The sequence below is a fragment of the Siphateles boraxobius genome, unplaced genomic scaffold (genome assembly GCF_051911475.1).
Source record: "Siphateles boraxobius isolate OS27281-9 unplaced genomic scaffold, OSU_SipBor_1 26, whole genome shotgun sequence".
NCBI classification, from domain to species: Eukaryota; Metazoa; Chordata; class Actinopteri; order Cypriniformes; family Leuciscidae; genus Siphateles; species Siphateles boraxobius.
The window spans coordinates 16,359,986-16,385,064 of NW_027508876.1; the positions used below are offsets into that span (position 1 = coordinate 16,359,986).

The 25,079-nt window shown below is 36.8% G+C and overlaps 1 protein-coding gene across 2 annotated transcripts in view; it reads left to right on the plus strand.

The window, feature by feature from the left end:
* The window catches only part of sema5a (sema domain, seven thrombospondin repeats (type 1 and type 1-like), transmembrane domain (TM) and short cytoplasmic domain, (semaphorin) 5A), a 158,142-nt gene that overhangs the window by 26,937 nt on the left and 106,126 nt on the right, over window positions 1-25,079 (plus strand). For both annotated transcript variants that reach the window (XM_077244513.1, XM_077244512.1), the window contains exons 2-3: window positions 15,955-16,182; window positions 24,614-24,713. In XM_077244513.1, coding sequence (XP_077100628.1) covers window positions 16,026-16,182; window positions 24,614-24,713 — 257 coding nt within the window. In that variant the 5' untranslated portion in view covers window positions 15,955-16,025. The remainder of the gene's footprint in view (window positions 1-15,954; window positions 16,183-24,613; window positions 24,714-25,079) is intronic.

The window sequence follows — 25,079 nt, forward strand, 5'->3', positions numbered from 1 at the left end:
TTTTAGTGGAAATTAGGACTCGCATTTTGTTTTGCTTGTTGATTTAAACGCTCAAACATTTTAACGAGCAAAATATTCTGTAGAACCAGATAAGAACCTATACTGAGGGTTTTACTCAGATTATGTGGACTTCTGTAATTCACCTGACACTCTGAAATGACGTAAAGCTGTCAACCCAAAGCAACAGGAAGTTGCTTTTTTAAGCCATAGGCTGCATCCCAGTTTGCATAAACTATGTACTTCACTGGAGATGTAGAAAGTACATAGTTTTGGGCTTGTTGTAAGACAGTATGGCTTAATACAATCTTTGATCTATGTCACCTTACTATCTGTGTTTGCATATCAAGGGTTGATTTTCCTAAAAAAGTGGTCTGTTTAGATTTGGTTTGGTCTGGTTTGTTTAGTATCAGAACCACATAGCAACACTGGCTCAACCAATGGTGTGAGTTTGAGGCAGAGCCATCTGTTTATCCAACCAAAGGCAGTGGAGTATTTGGGAAGATTACTTTTTTTTTTTTTTTTGCTGTTTCATTTGGTGATTTTACTGATGGCCTTAAGAGCACATTGTCACTTAACTTTAGGTTCATTCTCTTAAAAACGTTCCTCACATTCTTTGCTTAAAATCAAAAGAAAACCCATACTCCTGATAATATCTCAAAAAGCTCGCACTGACATAATTCCATAATGATGATTTTGGACCCTTTAATTCTGCTCACATACTACATGGCATAGTATATGAATAAGGATGCAGCCAGAGCAAAACTGTGCTCAGAATGGCAATAAAATCCAATCTCTGCTTATATTATGTCTCAGAACGCCTTGTGGATCGTTTGATCTCATCCCTGGATTTGACTGCTCATATATTATCTAATTAGCCTACCGGGCCGCCGTATTTCAATTACTCTAACGAGGCCTGCAGGATAAAGCATACGTCCCCTGTTAAAGTTTATTGCTTAAACTTCATTGTCTAATGTCCAGACGGTAGTATTTGGAATATTGCCTCATGCAATTGTCAGACCAGTGAGTGAGAGGAAGAAAGAGAGAGGCTTGTGGTTGCATTCTCATGCAAGTATAGCAAAACATCGGCAAATCATTTAACAATACTCACTTTATTCACATATCCTTCTCTTTTCTCTGTATAATTAGCTGTTAGAACCTAGAGAGCTGTGAATAATGTTGCAGACTATGTATTATTTTGCAATAATAATCTCCTACTGTAATGATCATTTTAATGTTCTTTATAATGTAATAAATAATTTGTTGTCAGCTGTATCATTTTCATTCTTATTACAGTTGTATTTTTTTCCAGTAATCTGTATTCATAGTTACCTGTTCTATGAATATTGTTCATATGTAAAGTGATTTCTGTGTGTATTTGTTTATTCTTTATGATCGCTTGCAGATGTAGCCTTTGCAGCCAGTTTGCAAGTTCAACTTTGAGATCTTGAAATGAATCAGTCCAACAGGAAGTGATGCAACAAGTACCAACTATTTGGAAAATTTAAATAACATCTCTTATAATTTCTTCTCTGGTGAGTTTCCAACAACTCCTTAATGTGGGTATAAACTTAATTGTTGTTCTTTTTTATATATTTAAAAAATAGTATTGCAATGTAAAATAACTGTGCTCTGTTTGAATATATTTTAAAATGTAATTTTTCCCTATGATGGCAAAGCTGAATTTTCAGCATTCATTACTGGAGTCTTCAGTGTCACATGATCTTACCGGAATCATTCTAATATGCTGATTTGCTGCAAGAAACATTTCTTATTATTATCAATGTTGGAAACCGTAAGTTTTGACCAATTTAATCCATCCTTGCCAAATAAATGTGTTAATCTTACTCACCCCAAACTTTTGAACTGCAGTGTATATATATATTTTTTTAATGTTTATCTCATTTTAATGGAGTCTTTGGAGAATTCAATGCATGTTTTGATGTTTGAAAGTGAATCCATGGGGACAGTGTCTCATAATACAATTATTCAGTCTTCTTAATACCTTAATTGGTTTAGATCTACATTAAAATTCATGTTGTTTTAATAATGTGCTGCATTTCAATGTGGCATACACCATCAGACTTTATTTTCCTTCTCTCTAAGATGTTAATAAGCTTATTAGGCGATGTTTTTAAAGCTTCTCATCAGAGGAGAAATATCTCTCTCATACACACATTTCTCCTGACTTTGCTCCACATTTCGTGTCTCTAGAGACAATGGAATACAGGTCATTAGGTATTAGGCTTATCTACCTACATACAGTAAACAAAAGTTCATCATACAAGTCTAGATGTATGTGTCCAGAAAACATGACTTTTGGTGAGTTTACTCAGCCTCATGTTGCTCCAAACCTTTATGACTTTCTTTTCAAAAGAAGACATTTTGAAGAATGTTAGAAATGTGTTTGTCCTGTTTGTCCATGTTCACTGTATGGACAAAAAAAAACCTGTGAAATGTTCTTTGAAAAATCTTAATTTGCATTCCAGTGAATAAAAAAGGTTTTACAAGTTTGGAACGACATGAGGGTGAGTAAATGATGACAGAAATTTCATATTTGGTTTAACTATCCCTTAAAGCTATCACTGTTTCATCACCCTCCTCCTATTTTCAGTTTTTATTGTGTTGATGTCTGTCTTCATATAGGTGTTAAAATATGATCAGCATATTTTTTGGAGTATGACAAAAGTGTGTATTTGGTGCTGAAAGCACTGTGAGTGTCTGGCTGTTCTTGACAGCGACGTGGATGTGGAGTCACCAGAGGAACAGTCTATAATCTACCCAACTCAAAACTCAACGCCAACTCGGCTATGCCTGCAGCTGTGCGACATGCTCAATCCTGTCAAGACGCCACGTCATTCATAGCTGGGCTGCATCACTTTGTCTTCCTCCTTTTTTCTCTCTCATTCTCTCATTAGCGCCGTCTTATAGTTAACTTGTGCGACATTGTGTCTGCTTGCATCTCCTTCGTCTCCTTTTTATGGGACAAATTACAACACACACATGTGATTAATTGGTTCCACTGGAGCCAAGTAATTATTTACATTCCCAACCTCTGCATATCTGAAGACTCTATTAAAAAAAAACGTCTCGACGATAAAGAGTCAGCCTTTTCCCGCATGCCGTACCGATTGTGGCACAAGTATCTTTTCACTAAAGTTTGGAGTTTAATTATACAGCAGATGAAGTAGTTCTCTTGTTATTATCTTCGTGCCATGACAGCATGTACTTCTGACCTGATTTACACTTGCTTACACACTGCCGCTTGGCTTTCTCAGGTTGGGCGTATGTGCCCAAACACATTGATTAATAGTTTTCCCACATTTGGCAATCAGTTGAAGATGGGAAGTTATCACTATTTAAAGTTAAACTCATTCACTACCATTCAGAAGTTTGGGGTCAGTCAATAAAAATAAAAAAGAATAAAAAGTTCTGTCATGAAACTCTAGATGGCGCAAATTGCTCTGTCCTTACTCAATCATTCTCTTTAGGGCACAGCTGATTGGTTCCTGCTGTATCAGTAGCCAATGAGCTTGCTGTTCAATTCGCCATCAGAAACCCTCCACCTTCCCCAACTCCACCTGTAAAGATCGGTTATGGCTAATTATGTACACTACATTGTAAAGTAGCATGTCTTACTTGCTCACAGCAGCGTGTCGTGTATGTATTGGCAGTAGCAAGTCCCTTACTTGCTCTGCAGCAGCAGCAGTGTAATTGATCATTAGTGACAATGTTGTAATGTTAAAAAAAAAAAATTAATGCTTTTCTTTTGAATTTTTAGCATGCAATTGAGGATGCAGTGCATACATTTTATTAGCTATTTTGCTAATTACATTATTATGGGTGGTCCAGACCAATTTTATATCACATAACAAATTACAGTACAACCAACTTTAATTCTGTATTAGCTAATGCCCCACATCCATTTTTTTAGATCCACCAATCCTGCCTATGAGTCAACCAAGAATAAACATTTGATGAACCGCCTTTATAGGTCACTCATGAGTGTGAACCCTATTTATTCATGAAGGCGAACGGGTTAAACTGCTGAAGGGCTTCAATACTACAATGGCGACATGCAGGTGCGGATAGTGATAGTGTAATTTGCTGCAGGTTTCACCCAGCTCTTAGAGGCCAAGCGTGTAATTAAACCTCTAAAAATGTCAAATGTTCAGAGCGACAGGCATTATGGGCCTTATCGCTGCACCTCCGGGGTTGGGGGGGTGGGGTGTTTGTGTTCTGTATACATTTGGTATATGACGGGTTAATTTGAATGCCTTTCAGTGGGAGTTTGTAACACCTTAAGCACATACATAGCAATTGGCATCAACAACAGGGCACCTTAAGTGTCAGTCAATCTGTGTGTTTCAGTGCGTGATTTAAACAGATTTGTACAACTTAGGAAAACATTCGATTTTTCTTGTCATCTCTTTTGAGAGCTTGTGAAGGTTTATGTCTTAAAAAAGGCTCCTGTGATGTGGGGGAGGCTTACTGCCTGTGTCACGCTCTGGCATTTAAATGTCTCCCAAAACCAAAGCTTAGTAGAGGATGGGGAAAATATTTTTATACTGTCAACTAAAAGTGGTTCACGTTATGTGTTAGAATCAATAAGGCTTTAAGATAAAATAGCCTTGTTTTCTAGAGGTTGCTCTTTCACAGCACATGAGACTTAATTTAAAATGCAGTGTTTCATTTAAATATCAGCTTGGTTTCTCTTACAATTCTTCAAGAGCAATAAATGAGCATAGCTACATTTTTTAAATTTTTGAGACTTCTGAAACTGATTTGACAATTAAGGTTCTTTTTCTTATAAGAAAATAGGGGTGAAGCAAATTTCAAGTCTCAAATTGCTCTCAAATAAATCTCAGTGCTGTCTGGGAGAAACAACTGAGACATGAAACATGTTGAGAATTTTTTTTTTAAGTTTTAGGGCTGTCAAAGTTAAATAATGAGTTTTAAAGCAAAATCGATGTTTATTACATTTCATTCTGCTTTAATGAAATTATCTTGTTCAAAATGCTCATAATGAGAACACATTCATGTTTTTAGTTGATTGTGATTTTTTTTGATGATATTGGGCCTTTTTCTAGCAATGTCTGCTGTCAGCTCACAGACTTTTCAGGATTTCAGCAGCACAGGATGGTGACTTTATCTGACAGTGATAGTTTCATGAAGAGATAAACGTACAGTAAGAAGAGATAGTAGTGCACCCTGAGAACCTTGATCTTGGCTTATGTGCAGATATTTCTTTTGAAAGCTTTATATGTCGAATGTACTGATGATTTATCTTTTAATCATAGTGGATATAGAGTGAGATAGAGATATCTGATAACAAAAACAGATTATTGAGAGTGTTGTCTGCAGCATCACAGAGAAAGTGTAACTTCGCCAATTTACAACCTGCTTTGTATTGTTTCAATGTTAATAGTATATGTACATGAACAATCTTTAGCTACTTTTTCTCTGTGTTACCTGGAACGATAAATTCTCATTATGCAAAATATTGCCAGCTTTCTGGCAGCTGACTGCTCCTGGGCCCATGGACGGGCGAATCGACTGAAGTTTATTAACAAAATATTTATTGTAAGAGAAGGTTCATCACTGAAAACTGTATCGTACTTTGTCAACTATTTAAACAGCATAATGGTAAAAATATGACTGCAACAGCCTTCTTGCCGGCAATCCGGCATGCAATGACGTTTTGTTTCGGGAGATTGGGCAGAAAGTGCTCCCCGTTGCTTTTCTTCCTGACGAAACTGACGTTTCTTTCAGCTTTCCCATCCATTTGGCCTTAAACACTGTGAATCATCCAGTTTGAAATAGTTTTTCAGATTTTCCATTCGTGTTCTCTCCATATTTACATGTATGATTCTTTGCAGCCGTTAGCCACTGTCTACAATGCTCTGAATTCTTCACTGGAAACTGAAAATAACACCATGTGACTTAAAGTTTGCTAAGAAGGATATCCTACTCAAGCAAAGCAGTAGGGGTGAATTCATGTTAATTGGGACCCACTGAGAGGAGCAGATTGGTAGTGGCCTTGAACGGCAGCATGCCCAGTATATTATGGGTGTTGTAGTTTTCCTTCCTGTTTGGCGAAAGGGAAGAAAACAGCCCTTTTTCACTGTGCTGTCTAGTCAGGTAGCACCCATTTGTTTTTTTCTATAACATATTCAGCCAAGTTTAATTGAAAGCCCATTTTATGACTTAAATGACTCAAAGGAAATAGCCCTATAGTTCTGCACTTGTGATCTGGTTAAAAGTCAACCGTGACCTAGATTTGTTGTTTCCATGCACAGGTTAAATGCATCTTAACAAATACCTTTTGTTTCAATGTTTATGAGCCTCAGGCTGTTCTTCGTGCCTTTGAAAATGCTTCTGTATGGGTGTCTCAATGACCTTGTGATAACAGGCTGGCTCAGGGGCCGTTACTCTTGAAGAGAGCCACATAACTACAGAGCTTCTGCTTGCTTTCAGCATCAGGAAAGCTTTGTCTCTTATATATCCAAGGATAGTCAGCGCTTGTTCAATCAGAGGCCGTGTAGAGAAACAGACAGTTAAAAATAAAGGCTGTATACCTTGGGAGAGTTAGGGTGTGACGAGCTGAAATTGCTGGGTATGCTGTCCCAGATTTAAATCTGACTTTGTATGTGGCCAGCCAGCCCAAAACTACTCTTTAACAGCTCCAAAGCTATTGCACTGAACATAACCCTCAATATGTCAGTCTTTCAGTAGTATTGTTTTTGTAACTAGCCTGCAATTGTGGCTGCCTACCACCAACAAGTTGAATCCAGTTCCAACCAAGCCCTCCATCAATTTTGCATTGTTGTTGGCTGTCAATGTGTGGGAGAAAGGAGAGTTTTTTTGTGTGTGAGTGTGTGTTACTTATTTTCTTTTTCTTTTTAGCTTAATATTGACTTTAACAGATCCGCATTTAAGATTTTAAGATAAGCACTGTTGTCCGATAGTTGACAGATGTTGTGTGCTCAGATGTGCAATCTGTTAAAATGGTGTTGGTTTAACAGATTGCGAATGCACTGGACCCAAAAGCAGTATTAGATTTGAGATGGAAATGGTTCTGTCTGACTGAGAAAATATCAGCTGAGGATAAAGAGGTTTGCTATTGCGGAAAATTCCATTCTCGCTTTGAAAAGTAGTAAATGTTTACCGACTGACATGCATGCGTTGCACCTGGGAAACTGTAGTGATAGTTATTTGCTCAACCAGCTATCACTTTTAAAAAAAAATTCTTTTTTTTTCTTTTTTTTCTTTGTGCCTCTTTGTTTGTATAGATTCCAGGAGAAAACCAAGATTTTAGAAAAAAAACATTGTTTTTTGTGTATTTTCTTTAATAACAATTTGTCTGGCTGTGCAGCATATTAAATGGCCATTATATAGGCCATTATATATTTCTATACATGTTGCTGTGATGAAATTATCTGTGTGTGTATTTGGATGGAACCGAATGTGGACTGCACTGCATCAAAATTAAATGAAAAGCCTAGTTTTTATATGTAACTTTATTCTGTTTATAGATTCATGCATTGTAAACATGCATTGTATAAATAATAATATTATTTAATCTTTTTTGTTACAACCTTTATCTAAAAAATAAAAATAAAAACTTTTTTTCTAGTTTTTATCTTAGTTTCCATAGTTACTCACCTGTTCTTAGTTCGTTGATTACCCTGTCTGCGTATTTAAACCCGAGCCTCCTCTGTTCATTATTCCATTGTAGCAAAGTTCAGGGATGAAGGAGGCGGGAACTGGCGAAGATTTAAAGACTTTATCAAAATAAAACAAACAAACAAACAAGGGGCGGACGACTGCTGGCTACCGAAAATAAAAATTAAACAAAAAAAAAACAGAGGCCTGTTCCTCTCTCGATCATTCACGTCGTCGCTCCTTCTTAATGCTTCCGCTCCTCCGTGAGAGATCCGAGACCGGTGTGCCTCACAGGTGTCGCTCATCAACACTCGCACCACCGGCATTACGCCGTTCTCTCACGTCCCTCGGCCACGTCCTGTTCGCCACATCCATGTCATCTTAATATTATGTGATTGTGCTATTGTGTTTCCTTTGTGATCTCCTGCGTGTAACCATTTGTAATTTATTATTGAAGACTGTTTGTGTTGATATTCTCTATCGCCATGCATTTACTACAGCCACAGATTGTGACAACCAGAGAGGGTCTTAATTATTTTTTATACATTTATTATGGAAGAATTCCATTGATTCATGTAATTGAAATATATTTAAAAGCATTAAAATATTTAATTATATATACTTATTGGGGCCAGGGTAAGATCCTTTATGTTGTTTATTATGTTCACTTTTACTTCACATATTCAGTGCGATAAAAATGCTATTTAGTTGTTTTAATTGTTGGTCAGAGACCTTATTCCTTCCTAAATAGTCAGTTTATGACAAGAATAGGCTATAATCTAGATCAGCATGCTAGTCAAAAGTCAAACGTCTGGCTACAGTGTAGAGCATTCACAATTGACCAGCTGAGAGTTACTCGTCAAATCACCTGTCTGGATGTCACAGCTCATTAATGTACAATTTCTATTACTTAGGCAACCCTTGCGGTGATGTCAGTTCTAACACTGATGGTCAATTATGATATTTCTCAATATGGAGAAGGCTGTTTCAGACACCATGACTGAGCCTTTTTCAATCCTCAAGAGCTTGTATGAAAGTGCCCTTTTATTTATTCTGTGTGTGTATTGACGCCCGGAGGCAGTCTGAACCAGATGACCTGTGCTTTGCCTTTTCTGGACCAGATGCTGCTAATGCCTCCTCAATCCAGTTTCCTCATGGGTGTTGGTAGAAATATCCATTTTAGTGGAGACGTCAGAGTGGAAAACAGAGACGAGAAAGATTGAAATTGATCTACAGAGGAAGTAAATCTGTCTGTGCTGGTTTGTGTTTCCTTGTTGTCAATCTATAGTATTGGAAACCTCTATTTCCCGTCTTGTCCCATTATTGTTTTTTCTCAGGGTAAAATCTGATGTTTTACAGCGTATGTGTCTTGTCTGCCTTATATATAGCCGCGTGTCCACCAAAATTACCCAGAACAATTTGTCCCAGGAACTTTTTTACCCCCAGACCTGTTGCTGTCAACAGTTCCGCCACCGCGGTCTACGGTACTTTAGAGTCTAAAGTACCGTGAAGACTAGGCAAATGAGTCCGGTGATGTAGGACTGCGCGCTTTTTTACAGTTCCCGCTGGATTTCATCCTCTGAATTTAAGATTAATAAAGCCTGAATCTCGTCGTCAGTGCGTTGTCGTATTTTTTAAACTCCGTTGTTGATTCAAATAGCAAACAACTGTTACTGCATGCACCGCAACAGATTTGAAAAATAGTGGTTGAAATAAAATGCTGCGTGGAGCCAACCAATCAAAATGTTCAGCATGTTCAGCACCCAAGTCCCACCCCTGAAAGTTCCTGAAAAAGTACAACCTCGCAAGCAGGGACTTTCGGAGGGGGAAATATTTACCCGGAACTTCATTTAGACGTTGGTTCCTGGAAGCACTCCGAGTACCACCCCAAAGTCCCAAGGGGGTAATCCATCAGCCGGAAACTGAAGCATCGCAGGGTCCGCCATTGTAGCAGAACTTCACCTTCTGTTAGCATTCCATTGACTCCCATTAATTTTGGCGTCACTTTGACAGCGAATAACTTTACATCTGAGGCGTCCAAAGACTTAATTTGTCCATTATTTATTTCTAAAGAAACACGACAATTTATAAAAGGCTCCATTACTTTGTATCTTATGTTATAGCCCCGTAGAAGCCATTTTTGTAAAAATAGGCTAACGATTGCATCATAACCACACGACTTTCTGTCGCACAATAGACACATTACCGTATAGACAGGAGGAGAAGCTCGCGGGCAATCTTTTACTGTCTATGAGGCAATCGGGGGGACATAGAGGCATAAAGTCAAGGGAGAAGCCCATAGATAGAGAGTCAATAAAAGCAACAGGACAAAATATATCAACAACGTTTTTGAGGAATTAGGTGATTCAGATTTGTCTTGGCACAGCTACTAGAAGATTTACAACTGTCAGACTGTCGTCAAGCTCAGTTTGAGCCTGCGCAGTCGCTCAGCCATCAGACAGGAAGTGCAATAATCGGGCTTCAGTCTGCTCCGTTGAAATCAATGGGGTCGCTGTGTCCATTTCTTTTACTGTCTATGCAAAGTTCCTAGTTCCTGTGGTGGTATAGGCACCTTACGTAATATGTGTGTTTTCTTCCACAAGTGGGTTTGAACACAGTTAAGATGCATCTGTGCAAACATGGAAAAACACAATGTGGATGTATAGCGAAGATCACATACTTAGGTCTGCCGCACAGTATATTCATTTAAAGTGTATAATTATGATCTCTCGCTCGTGGCTATGAATGATAGTTGTGTTAGTCAGCGACCTTGCGTGTATAGAGTCAATTGAATGAATTTAATGACACCTAGAGTTTAAGTTTTTATTTGGTTGGCCTTCAAACTGGTTTGAAATCTATTCTTTCTTTTTGATTAGCTATTCTGCAATAAAGAGAAAGTTCACAAAAAAAAAATTAAAAACAGTCTTCATTTTCTCACCTTCATGTCCTTCTAAACTTGTAAAACTTTCTATACAGTTGCATATTTTGAAAAGAATTATACATTTTGAAATACCTTTAGCCTACTCTTTTTAGGAGTACTGTGAATTTGGACATACTTCTTTTGTCACATAGTGTTTTTCGCCTACTATATAGTAGGGAAGTATGTGATATTGGATGCAGCCTCAGTGACATCCGATTCATGTATGAATCATTCTTTTGAGTCTTTTGAGTATTTTCAATTATCTCTTTTTTTACTGATTAAATGATCCGGTTCCTTCAGTTAACAATGGTGATGAAAATGAGTCTATTATTATATCAATGCGATCACATGGCTCTCTCATATTTATATCATCATATGGATCACTTTTCAGGTTACTTTTTATGGTGGTTTTGCATATGTTTTGAAGCTTAAAAGCTCTAGTCCTCAAACAAGAACACTATTTAAAAATGTTTCTTTTGTCCACTGGAAGGAATTATATAAGGGTGAATGAAATGAAGACAGAGTTTTCATTAGTTGGGTGAACTATCCCTTTTATTCCTCCTTTCCATTCGGTTCAAGATGGAACCAGATTTCATTTTATTGCGGAAGATAGTCCAGTGATTCAGCACTGAATGTGACAGACTGTAATATGTAGAGTATCCTGTGTTTCTATAGGAATAATTAGATCATATTGACCACTGTGCTCTCCCATTACTTCTCTTGAATTAGAGTTTAGCTCATTTTAGCAGGAAGCCATGTGTGAGAGAGAACACAGCCTGTAGTACTGGTGAAATGTTTCATCACTGTCATTTACATTGTTATTTCCTGCATGACAGACAATGGACCACAACAGGAATATGTCATAATGTCATGTGGAGCTATGGTTGAAGGAAATTCAGTGCTTGTGTTCTGTCAATGACACACTGACTAAGAACCAGCCATTATGTTGTCCTGCTGGTAATTGGTTAAGCTTGCAGGTACCATTTTTCTGCTTTTTATTCAAGGAAAGTAGAGAGAGAGTGAGCAGGAAATTATGGACATCTGGATTCGAACTTACAGTGTCCATTTGAGCACCATAACTCGATGTGTCAGGAAGCAGACTGTTGGTACGCTGACTAGTAGGCCATATCTGATCTTTTCAAGTTGTTTCTTAGGATGTTCACACTTGGCAGGTTTGGTTTGATTAAAACGAACTCTGGTGCATAGGCTCTGATAATGTGGTATATTTATATAAGTGTGAACGCTGCCATCCAAACCTTGTTGCTCACCAAAACAAGCGGACCAGAACCCACATTTTCACAAGGTCTTGGTCTGCTTTCAGACAAACTCTGATGCGGTACAATGGAATTATATATGCAACACGGACCAAAGACATCTAAACAAACTAAAAACAGGATGTGGTGACCCTAAAAAATACAGAATGCTCAAGCATACCTGGTTCATCCCATCATATGAGCTATGTTGCCCAATCCAATTAGGTAAAGGTGTCGGAACCACTGTGTTCTTGCACAAGATCCTCGCTTGTATGTGCAATGGAGGAATCCCTGGCACTGTTTTGATTCCTTTACACATTTTCTAAGCTCTTCATGAGTTCTTAGCTGGTAAAAATACCATCATATGTGCTCACATACAAAAAGTGCATTTATTTCAGCACACAGCATTGTTTTTGAACGTTCGGTAAATCCGTCTCAAAATATACATCATAAAAGCTGTCCAATCAGGTTGTGACCTTTTGATACCTTTTATTATCTTTAGGTTCAGTGTTCTAAATGACAGTGTGAATGCTGAGCGAACAAGGACTAAATTTATCATTTTCTTTTTTGGTCAGGACCAAAAGAACATAAACTAAAAGTTTGAACACAATCTTAGAGATTAAAAGCAAATCAGCTTGCATAAAACACCTCTAATGGATGTTTGCACTTTTCACAAATCAACCGCTGAATTAGTCACTAATGTAATTCATATCTTTTCTTCCTTTTTTTTTTTTCTTTCTACTTATATGAGGGGGTGGGATAGTGTTTAAGCACTGCAATGAGCTACAATATGAAATTTTATCCAAAAACGTATTTTTTTCCCCATCAATTACATTCAAAAGAAATGATGCGTTGTGCAAATATTTACACAGTAAGCATTTACCATTCACAGAAAGAAAGACATTTGTCTGAATCCAATTTCTAATGTTCTGTATTTTGCCAATGTGTGTGTGTGTGTGTGTGTGTGTGTGTGTGTGTGTGTGTGTGTGTGTGTGTGTGTGTGTGTGTGTGTGTGTGTGTGTGTGTGTGTGTGTGTGTGTGTGTGTGTGTGTGTGTGTGTGTGTGTGTCTGTCTGTCTGTCTGTCTGTCTGTCTGTATATGTGTTTGATTGATTTTCTATCAAATCGTACTGGGAATTGTTTATAAGAGAAAATCAGAAATAAGGTCTGTCCAGTAGAAAGCGGTGGCTCCACTCTGTCCAGCATCTACTAACAGGAAACTGTGTTTGCATTCAATAAGACAAGGGGATGTTAAACCCTGTTTCCACGCACCAGAGACATGAGTCTCCAGACCCATCAACAAGCCATTCAGATCTGCAGTGTGTCAGTTACTGAGTCCCTGTGGCCTTGCTGATGAGAGCAACTTTGGTCTAATCGAGTTTTGTATTGCCCTTCGCGCAGACTGGCTCAATTTCATCTGTACTGTCATAGTGTAGAGAGTCTATAGGAAAGAAAAGATGGAGGGATTTTTGATTGACAGGTTATTGCACTGCAGTGGTAGAAGTTCTTGGCTTTGACATGATGCTGCAAAGGCCATCCAACAGACCTGCAATCAGATTTTACAAAACAGGGACTCCGACTTTATTATGAGTCAATACATTTTTTATTTTTTTTTTATTTATGTGCATTCAGTCAGTAATTAGAGTGATTTAAAGCAATAGTTCAGCCAAAAACTGAAAATTATCTCACAACATTCTTATCCTGATGTCCTTCCAAAACAATAAAAAATTACAAAAACATTCTACAAAATTACTAAAACTTTAGCTGAAATTAAATTAAAATTGAAAAATATTAATAAAAAATATTAATAAAAAGATAATCTCTCATAGATACTAAAAATATATTGGCACATTATAACTGTTCATGGTTCACTTTAAAAGGATAGGTGAAATTAAAATGAAAAAATGAAAAATAAGTCATCATTTACTCACCCTGGTGTTGTTCTAATGCAATACACCATTCTCTCTGTTTCGGACCACAAAAATTTTTTAAAAATAATTGTCCCTCTTGGTTTCGTCCATATAATGGCAGTAAATAGTGACCAGCATCAATCTTTAAAAAAAGACTTGTGATTTGTGCCATGTATTCCAATTTTATAAGCGTTTGGTAATAATAATAATAATAATAATAATAATAATAATAATACATTTAATGTAAAATCCTGACCTTGGCCTTTGGTTTTTTGTGCATGACTGCGCGTTCATGAGACTATTAGCGCTGCAGTTCATTCCGACTCATCCAGAAAAAGTTGTAAAAAATCTAGATCAATAAAACCGTGACATGAAATACAACAGCTAGAAATCCAAAAAATAGTACTTTCTTTCCTGAGTTGAACATCTCAGGACCAGAACTCAGGTTGAGCATGAACGTGCAGTCATGCACAAAATACCAATGGGCGAGGTCAGGATTTTCTTTTTCATGTTTGTTTTTCACCAAACCCAATCGTATACCCCCAGAACACTGGGAAAATACGACATGTGTTGTATGGGACCATTCTGTAATTCTTTTGCATCTTTTTTTAAAAGCTTGTTGCTGGTTGCTATACACTACCATTAAAGTATATTGACGACGAGCAAGAAAAGGACATTTTTTTATTATTATTTTTGCAGTCTAAAAAAGAAAGAAGGGCATACAGCATTAGAACAACACCCGGTTGAGTAAATGATAACTTAATTTTCATTTTTGGGTGAACTATATCCCTTCAATATACATATGTATGTACACTTAGCTATTTTTTTAAAAAGAAAAGAAAAGAAGGATTAATACTGGCACGATTTATAGAATTTGCTTTATGGGAAAATACCAAACCACTGCCTGAGTTCTTGCTCTTCCGTCCATGAGTCTGAAAACAATCTATAACCGCACTAAAAGTTTCTCAGGAGTGCAAAACTACATTGAGTTTTCTGTCTGTATGTGAGGAGTGTGAGGGCCCCTGTGGAGCATGTTTACTATGTTCACTGATAGTGTAGACCACTTCAGAGGAGCTAGAGTGCAGTTCCCTGTGCTGATTCGTGGAAGTGAGGTCAAAGGTCAAAGATGAGAGTGCAGGAGGTTGGGGAGATGAATGTAATGACCTCAACAGCTGCATTTTCTTTATCTGGCTACACTCCGTGTCTGAAGCTCTTTTACTACAGTATGTCATGTTATGTTATTCTCAGTATATATATATATACTCTATATACTTTATATAATGAGGGCCACTTTATATGTAATTTAAAAAATCCATTAAAAATATTTAAATTGATGTATTACGAATTACGAATATATAACAATTTAGATATAATATTTGCTTTCCTTTTACCACTTAAGTCATTTTTTTAGTATGATTGGTGAAAAAATCCCAATACATTTTACAGACATTTAGTTGCATCAAGTCTTCCAAGAACCCATGTAATAATGCAAATTATTACTGCAAATTACATGGGTTCTTGGAATACTTGATGCTATTTTTGCATAATGACCGCTAAACTAATTTATTGATCAAATAATTGTATTAATATTTATGTTATGTTTTTAAATGTTAAGTATCATCTCAAATTTTAAATATTTAGAAACCATTATTAACTTCCCAAGTAATATACAGTAGGATTTATCCATGAGAAGGCAAGACAACATTTTTAACATGGTTTAACCATAGTTTATAGATTAGTGTTTGAGAATATCCTTGTTTCATGCTATGGAAAACTAAGCAGAGGAATGAAGTTTCCCATGTAATTATCAAGGCAATCACTGGGCATAAACAACATAAGCTCCAGGACTTATTTTCTCATTTTATGTAAAAAGTGGCAATTGCGATATTTAAAGATTATTCTCATCCCATTCAATCTTTTGAAATCATCCCATCTGGACATAGACTCAAATATTTTATTGTTTGAAGAAAAATAAAAAAATCGTTAAAAATCGTTTATAAAAAATCATTTGTTCCAATGGCATGACTGGAATAATATAAAGTAATAGCAAAGTCATTATCATCAGGTCCTGACTTTAAATAATGATCTGTTATATAATGCTTTTTAAATGACTTATTAATGAAGGTTATGCAAGTTATTATAAAGTTTTACCAGAAAAATCAATCAAACCACATCACACTCCTTCAATCTTTCTCCCATTTCCTCTGCAGATTTCCGTGGCAGATGCCCAGCACCCTATGCCCCTGCCCCAGCAGTACTGAGCAGAGTCCCTTGGACCCCCATGGCTCCCCCCACGGAGGGAACGCCCCTGGCCCGCTGCCTAGTCCTGCTGCACAGCCTGCTGCTGCTGTTGCCCAGAGGAGTGCCCTGCCGGGGGGCCACACGGGCCCCGGAGTCCCCCTGCCACAAAGCTGAACACCCACTCATCTCTCACACAGGTCAGCATTTCTATCCCACTCACCACAGCATAGCAGGTTACAGGAGAGAGCTGTTCTTGATTTGGCATGTTAATTAATGGTGCTTGCTCAGATATGCACCACTATATCTTAATGATTCAGAAAAGATGAATCACTGTCTAACCAAATGAGATTGTGTTATGGAGATAAAGGTTAGGATCATGATTTTTCGGTGGTAGTACAGCACACTGCGAGTGTATATTAGCACCATTTGTTGTCTGCTTTTGGGATCTGATAGAGCGATTGGATTGGACTCGATAATGGTGACATGAGGCATTACATCAGGTTTAACTATATAAACTATATTGACAGCACTTATATTAGCACATATATATTATACAGTATTAGTGCTGTGAATCGATTAAAAAAATGAACTAGATTAATCTCACATTTTTTTCTGTGATTAATCGCAAATTTTCATATATTTTATAATGTAATAATTTCACGGTTAATCTCCAAATTAATGTAGAGATAACATAAAGACAGTATATTTTAAATACTTGTTTAATGGCTTCTTTTTCTGAATGAAGCCAGTATCACTGATACCAATTCAGCTACTGGTGTCTCATGAAAATGATTTCCCCCCCCATTTTAAACATTAATTATAGCCATTCAACATTACAGTGTATTTGAAAGCTATCAATTTTCTAACATTTATGAGACTTTCAAAAAATATAACAATTTTTAATTTAAGTGAACTTCAAACAATCCTCACATAAACCCATAATAAATGTCATATTTAACTGTGCCCTGCAAAATATACAGAAATTATCAAGTTATCAAACAGTCTGCACTGCATAAATTATAAATTAAATATATAGTCTAATTCTTATTAAAGCTATAACAGTTTTTTAGTCAAGATCAGTGAGTTATTTTCTCTGTTACCTTTGATATTTGATTAACTTTAATGACAGACAGCATTAGTGCCTGCTGTTAATTTAAGATCTGCCGCTGCTGACAGAGACGTGGATCTCACGTCTCACGCGCCTCATTCTCTCACAACGTTTATTTAAGACTTTATTCCACTCATTTACGTAAGACTGCTCCTATGAGGATACTCGACAAAACTGACATTTTGGCATAATTGTGTGTGTTATTTTCTCAAACTCGAATCTGGCGCACTGACATTCACAGCCAGCGCAATCTCTTTTGTCTTGTCGCGCGTGAATGGTTTAAAAGCATTAGCATGAAGAAGAGCGTGATCATATAATGAAATATATATATATATATATATTAGGGCTGTCAACGTTAACACATGCGATACATTTTTATAAATATATATATAAATCTTTAATCTTGCTTTTTGACACATTTTTATATACTTTCGCATTGGATAGTAGTTCATCCCTCACTTTTATGCAGATGTAAAATCCTTGACAAAAATATTAGACATAGTATGTACGTGTATGTGTATGTACGTAAAGTGTTAGTCAGAATTATATTTGCCCCCTTGGTAAATATGGCTGTAAAAGATAAATCTGCGTTGTTAATCCTTTTGGTATTAAAAAAAATGTACAAAAATCTAACCTTTCATTGAAGTAAAAGATTTGAAAGTGAGGGGAAAATCACATTATGAAATAAATGTTTTTCTCCAAAACACATTGGAACAATTATTTGCCCCCTTTTATTAAATACTTTTTGCAACCTCCTTTTCCCAAGATAACAGCTCTGAGTCTTCTCCTATAATGCCTGATGAGTTTGCAGAACACCTAACAAGAGATCAGAGACCATTCCTCCATACAGAATCTCCAGATCCTTCACATTCCCAGATCCTTTTTGGCGCTTCTTCTCTTCAGTTTAGCCCACTTATTTTCTATAGGGTTCAGGTCTGGGATGGCCATTGCTTGGTTTTGTGCTCAGTGACCCATTTTTGTTTTGATTTTGATGTTTGTTTTTGGATCACTGTCCTGTTGTAAGATCCGAACATGGCCTGTTATAAGATTTCTAGGACAGGCTGTCAGGTTTTTACATTTTTTATCTGTTGGTATTTGATCGAATCCATGATGCCATGTATCTGAACAAGATGTCCAGGACCTCTGGCAGAAAATTAGGCCCACAGCATTAAATATGCAGAGTATTTCATTTTACAGATGAGGTACTTTTTTTATCCCTGTGTGCACCAAACCCATATTAAGTGTTTTCTGCCAAAAAAGCTAATTTTGTTTTGTTTCATCTGACCATAGAACCCGTCCCGTTTGAAGTTCCAGTGGCGTCAGTTACTTTTCAAATCTTCTATGGACAGATGCAACAAAAAAAAGGAGCTTTTTGGCAGCAAACACTTAATATGAGTTTGGTTCATACAGGGATAAAAAAGTGCCCCATGTGTAAAAGGAAATACTCTGCTTTATCTTTAATAGGGCATTGGAGTCCAGGGGAGTGAGGTTTACATGCACAGCTGTTACTAGCTTGCCTCTGTTACATTTGTAAATAGTCCTTGAGACATGCTTTCTGACTAAAGCACTAAATCCATTTTCCCTAAACAGTGTGTTTTGGGCCAAATCATAGAAATCTAATTGCATTGACAAACTCAGTCACCTTCCCTCCAGCTTAAATTACAGGACTCCCTTCTGGGAGAGCAGGTATTATAATCAATGTAAATTTAGCAGGCGGATTTCAGTAAATAATTGTGTAGCAAAATGTCAAAACCAAAGGGGGTCTATTGGGGCTAATGGAGTGGAAAGGCAAGGTCAATGTTTTAGCGTAGTGATCATCAGCTCTGACTGTAAGTGAACTTGAGAACGAAGCTATTGTTAAGCATGAGCTAGTGAGTAGTTTCACAAACTAGTAACTAATTAACCCATTGTTTTTTAAGATGTGTCCGTATGCCAGGTCACCATCTGTTTTACAGAATGAGTGTGAGTTTCAATGTCTAACACCCTTCTCACACACACAAACGCTAAAACAAGAACCTTTTAATTAGCACCCCATTCATAAAATATGCACAGTAAATGCAGTGGTAATGGCGTTTATACCCAGCGACAGGGAGGTCTGTTTCACAGACACAGACACACACACACAGGCACACACACACACACACACACACACACACACACACACACACACACACACACACACACACATACACTGACACACACACACACACACGCACACTGTTCATTCCAAACCCGTAATGGTCCATTGGCACCGTTTTGAAAATGCAATTCCTATGGTAGCTCAAATAATCTCCGTTCTCCCTGTTTGACTGAGCTTTTGAATCAAAGCTTTCAGATCACTGAACGAGCCCCAGTCTACACATTTAACAGCCACCCTACTGCAAAACCAAATACCTGCACGCCAGCTTTCACAAACAAAACCCCTTCTTCATAAAAACATTTATTCAAAGAACACTTGTGAATCTGTGGGCACTGGCTTTTTCTGCTTTTCTCTTATGTGTTTGTTGAACTTCTCCACCAAGACTGCTAAAATAAGCCTTGAACTCCTTATGCCCTTTATGGCCTCAGCTCTCATCTGGAGTTCAGATATGCTGTGTGTTCTGTTCAAGCTCTTGTATGTAGTTATATATCCATTGTATTTAACAGCAACTACAAGAATACTACATTTTAAAGTATACTAAATATATATATGTGTGTGTGTGTGTGTGTGTGTGTGTGTGTGTGTGTGTGTGTGTGTGTGTGTGTGTGTGTGTGTGTGTGTGTGTGTGTGTGTGTGTGTGTGTGTGTGTGTGTGTGTATATAGTACTATAGTATACTTTAAAATATTTGATGTATCTATATATTTATTTGTTAATTAAAAAAATAAAACGTGAATAAATCTGAATGTTAATCGATTTAAATACATTTTTGAGTATTTTATTTATTCTATTAATTTTTTTAAGTACAAAATCTTATATAATTTTTTTCATTTTATTTGTATTTTGAATAAGAGTACTTTACAATATTTCATTTGTTTATGCTAATACGTTTTTTTATATAAATGCATACTTTTAAATATGTTAATTTAAATAGATATTGTATTTAATTGTAATTATTTAATGTTCTCTTTTTGTTTACTTTTCTACATTTCATTTCTGATCAATAGGTAGTTTGTTTACTAATCATTTATATCTGAAACTTGCCATTGTACTGCAAATTCTTTTGGCTTTTATGATCTTCTTTTGTATTTCGCTTAGGATAACAGTGTCTGCTACTTGATTAAATGTACATTTAAGTTAGATAAATTCCCAATTATCAAATGTTATCTTAATATTGTCTTGGCAAACTAGAATTCAACATATAGATACAAAGGGCATTGATTACTGAAGCTTTTCACACCTAAAATTGATACTTGCACGCTGCCTTAATAAATACCTTCAGTTTCTTTAAAATTTTGTGCTTTGTGAAATAGTTTCCCCTGTAATTATAGTCAAACACACAGGCGGTTCTGTGCTTATCTTGACAAAGGCTTTATAGAGAAGAGTGATTGATGGGCCTTTTTTTTTTTATCAAAACCTTTCAGACTTTGTCAGGCCACCCAGTGAATTGAATTGAACACTGAGAGAAACATTTTGCTCTCTCCTTTAATTTGCCTTTTTGAATCAAGCCTGCAGTCTGCATTTATTTAGGAGAGCAGCCTCTTTGGAAAAAAAAAGTCAATAAAAGGGGTTGAGTCACAAAGATGTGTGTGTCGATCCAGACCAAAAGAGAGACACTGGGAGCATGAGTCTGTGTTTTCCTAAATGGAACACCTCTGTTCTCTTCCCCAGAGTGGTACGGTGACACGTTTCTCCGTGGACTGCATAATCCATGTCCGTTAGGGATCAAAAAGTGGGAAGGACACCACGGACAGTCGGCTTTCAACCCTGCAGACTATAAAGAATATAAATATATGTCCTCTCAGCTATGCCTGAACTCCAACAGAGCTCCAATGTTAGATCTCTGTATAAAGGCACACTGGTTGACTAAAACAAAATCTTCATATCTGCGCCATGAAGCCGTAGGGCTCGGCAGATGGTTCCCCACAGGTACAGTACATATCTTATGATCAGTAGGAGTTTTATCTGCACAGGCTTGCCGGAGCTTTTGCTGCATGACTTGGTGCAGAAACAAACACTTTTATGTTCGAATTGATCGTATTTTTGTAAGTTTCCTAAGTGAACAGTTTTTAAAGTTTCAATTAAAAAGTACAAATTCAAGCTTATTGTAAAGTGTTTCCAGTTTTTGTAATTTAACAAAAAAAAAATTAAGTGTCAACATTTGGTAACAATGCACACTCTTTGTAAAGTGGTTTTGTCTCATTTTAGTTACAAGTTTGTCTTGGAATCCTCCCTGTGTAATTTTGGTTAGATAACTTGTTTAAGAGCCACTTTGTGCCAGAAGACCCCAACATTTACACAGCTGCGGCTTGTCAGATGTTCCTCCCTGTACTTAAATAATCTTTGAAATGAGCAAACATATTAATGTCTATTAAAAGAAACAGTCCTTGACAGTTCAAGAAAACAGAAGTTTAAGAGAAAAGTTTTGACAGCCGGGGCCTTGAACGCTTTTAATTGCTTCCATGCTGAGGATGATTTTTGGAAACTGCCCTGTTTTACATCTTCATGCTATTTTTATTTTACATTCATTGCTAAAGTTGCTCTGACTCTTGTATTAAAGGTTTTTGCAAGACGATTTGAGTTTTACACATTTCGATAGTACGTACACTGTAGTAATCTGTTATTTTAATGAATTTGTCATGAATTGACGCCTTTAACATATTACCAAGTATTCAGTATACTGTATGCTGAAGGACACAAAGATAAAACGAACATGAATGTCCACCATTAGCCGAAATGAGTGGACTACACCAGGTTTTAAGCTTTTAAATTACCCAGGAGCCTCAAAAGAATTAATTTACATTCTCAACGTATGAAACTGCTTCTCAGAAACACTGGAGAACCACATTGAGCGTCTCCACATTCACTTATGAGTTCCACTCTTGCTGGAGTTAGGGCTATCCCATAGAGACGTGCAAGATTTATGGAGGAACATCGTGATAACTGATGCTGTGTATCTTTGGGGAATTCTGCCTTCCTTTTGTATGCTTGAGGCACTCTTCTTCAGAAGAAAAACAACCCCATAAGAGTTAGAGGAAGCTTTGTTCTTCAGTAAAGCTGTTTAACTGATTATTGAAATAAAATATTTGTTTTCAAGAAATGATGTAGATTCTTTTAATTCATTTACTAGACTTTTAAATTATCCAGTATGGTTTGTAAAGGACAAAGGATAATAAAGTTAATAAAAATTAATACTGTCTTTCTTTAATATCTTCTGTTTTGAATGAAGGCTCTTATGCTCAACAAGGCTGCATTTTGTTTGATCATTACTATTTTACAGTATAAATAGTAATATTGTGAAATATTATTACAATTTTAAATAACTGTTTTCTGTTTGAATTTATTTCAAAATGTATTTATTCAAATGATGGCAAAGCTGAATTTTCAGCATCATTACTCCAGTCTTCAGTGTCACATGATTCTTCAGTAATCATTATAATATGCTGATTTGCTGCTCTAGAAACATTTCTTATTATTATTATCAATGTTGTAAACTGTTTTTGCTGTTTTTGCTAACAGAGTGATAAGATACTTAATCTATGAAAACTATGAAAAATATTGTCAATTGGACCCATAGCCTATCTATGTGTTAAAGTGCCCTTATTATGTTTTTTTTAAAAGTTCCTTATTTTGTTTTGGAGGTCTCCCTCAACAGGTTTGCATGCATCCAAGGTCAAAAAACATACAACTCATAATATACATTTTCACATCACCTCATTTCTCAAAGAGCCTAAAAACAGTTAGTTCGAAGATTCAGTCTCTCTAAACCCTCCTTTCCATGAGTATACTCTGTTCTGATTGGTCAGATGGCCCAGTCTGTTGTGATTGGTCTACCACTTACAACGCGTATCAGAAATGAAACACCCATTACCAAATCTGAATATCAGCTCCAGAGGCTTTCTCACCACTTGTATACACAGTGAAATGAAAAGGAACAAAGGCATGTTTTTTTCTGTATCAATTCAAGCGCGAGTCCTCTTCCTTTTGAAGTGCATGCAAAGTGGATTTGCAGCATCGAAAACAGCATCTCCTCGACTTGTTGACAACTAGGGATGTTAACGATTAATCGACTGTCGATAATTTAATCGATAAATCGTATCGTGAAGCAGGTTCCTTTCCCGCGTGTGTGCTGCTTAACCGCGAAACATGTAAAGCGAGTGTGCTGGAGTTATGTTTGGGGCCATTTTACACATTCATCATGAGTATAAGTTAGCGTGTGAATTCGCAGCCTTTTGTTTTATGCAAATGTAAGTAGTAATATTGTGGGTTCATTTGTGCATTCGTGTTATTTTGTATATATCTGATTAATCTCATATAGGATGCGTTTCTTTGAGGTAAATTTCTTTGAGCTAACGCGCTAGCAAAGTGCTTCAGTTTACCGGTGTTTATTCAGTGCGCAGCTCTAACAGCAATGCACGACTGATAACTATGATTGGGACTGTCATATTACAACATGAGAACACAATTTTATTAAATCATTGTGAATTCATTGGATGTAGTTGCGGTTTTCAGGGAGTTGTTCCGGAAAGAGCACACCCACAAAAGGAGTACACATTGTGACAAGCACGCATCTGAGGCGGCGTTGGTGACACGTTGTATTTGTTGTTATATTTGATTTTTAAATAAGCAATGTAATTAAATGATCAATCACATCAAAACATTTTACAATCCTTCTAGCCCTTTATTTAGATCAAAAAACATTTTCATTCATTTGGTGAAGGACATAGTATTTTGAGCTGCATTTGCACACCCTGTCATGCTGTTGGCTATATGACCAGACACATTTGCAGTATTAAGGCAAACGATTAATCGATTAATTGATCATTCATTTAAACGACAATTAATCATGGGAATTTGTGAAAATTGACATCCCTATTGACAACACAAACCAAACTCTTACATTATCAGCTTCAACTACAGTGTTTGAGGGCTGTTTAAAGTAGACTTTGTGTGTAGGCAGCCAATGAAGACCATAGACTGGCATTATGCAATGTATTACATTGTTATGTGAAACAGGCAGTGAAGAATTGCTGACGAATCGTTTTGGCAGAATATTTCAGAAGATATTATTTAATTTAACTTAATCTGTTATGCGCTTTGATCTTTAAAACTTTGCAGACCTTTTAACATTCACAAACAGCTATATTACACATGTTGCTGATGTTAGACAGGCCACGATTGAGGCTTTGATGCTGGGGCCAGAGGTTAATATGAAAGGCGCCACAGCAAGAGCATTTGCTATGCATACCATACACCCGCACACAAACAAACATGAATGCACTCTGGTGTCCACTAACTGAATGGGAAGTATTACAAAATATTCGGTATCTGTGTGTGTCTCTTCGTGATGTGGGCTAACACGTGTCTTCTCTTGGTCTGCAGAAATCGAGCCTTGGATCCATCGGTTCAGATCTGAGGGCACCGTCGATTATTCACAGCTGACTTTTGACCCAGGCCAGAATGAACTAATCGTGGGCGCAAGGTAATGGCACCTTCTTCCATCACCGTTATGAAATTTAATTAGAACTCAGTCCATGTGTCTCAGTATACGAATTAGTGTGTTTTCCGATGTCAAAAGGTTCTGACAATGTGTCTCCAAAGCCATACATTCATATTTTACTATATTTTCAGCAAAACCAAATTGACACCCACTGCGAAAATGTCACGATTGCCAGGTTTTCCATGATTAGCCCAATACTGACAAATAATATGAGTCTTCACAAAGTCACACAATGAAACTGCAGGACTTTTGTGGCAGACAAAGAACAGCATAGACCCTCCTCGCTGACAGATACTTTCATAAAATATCGCTCCATGAATGTGAGAATAGGATAGGATTTCCTATGTC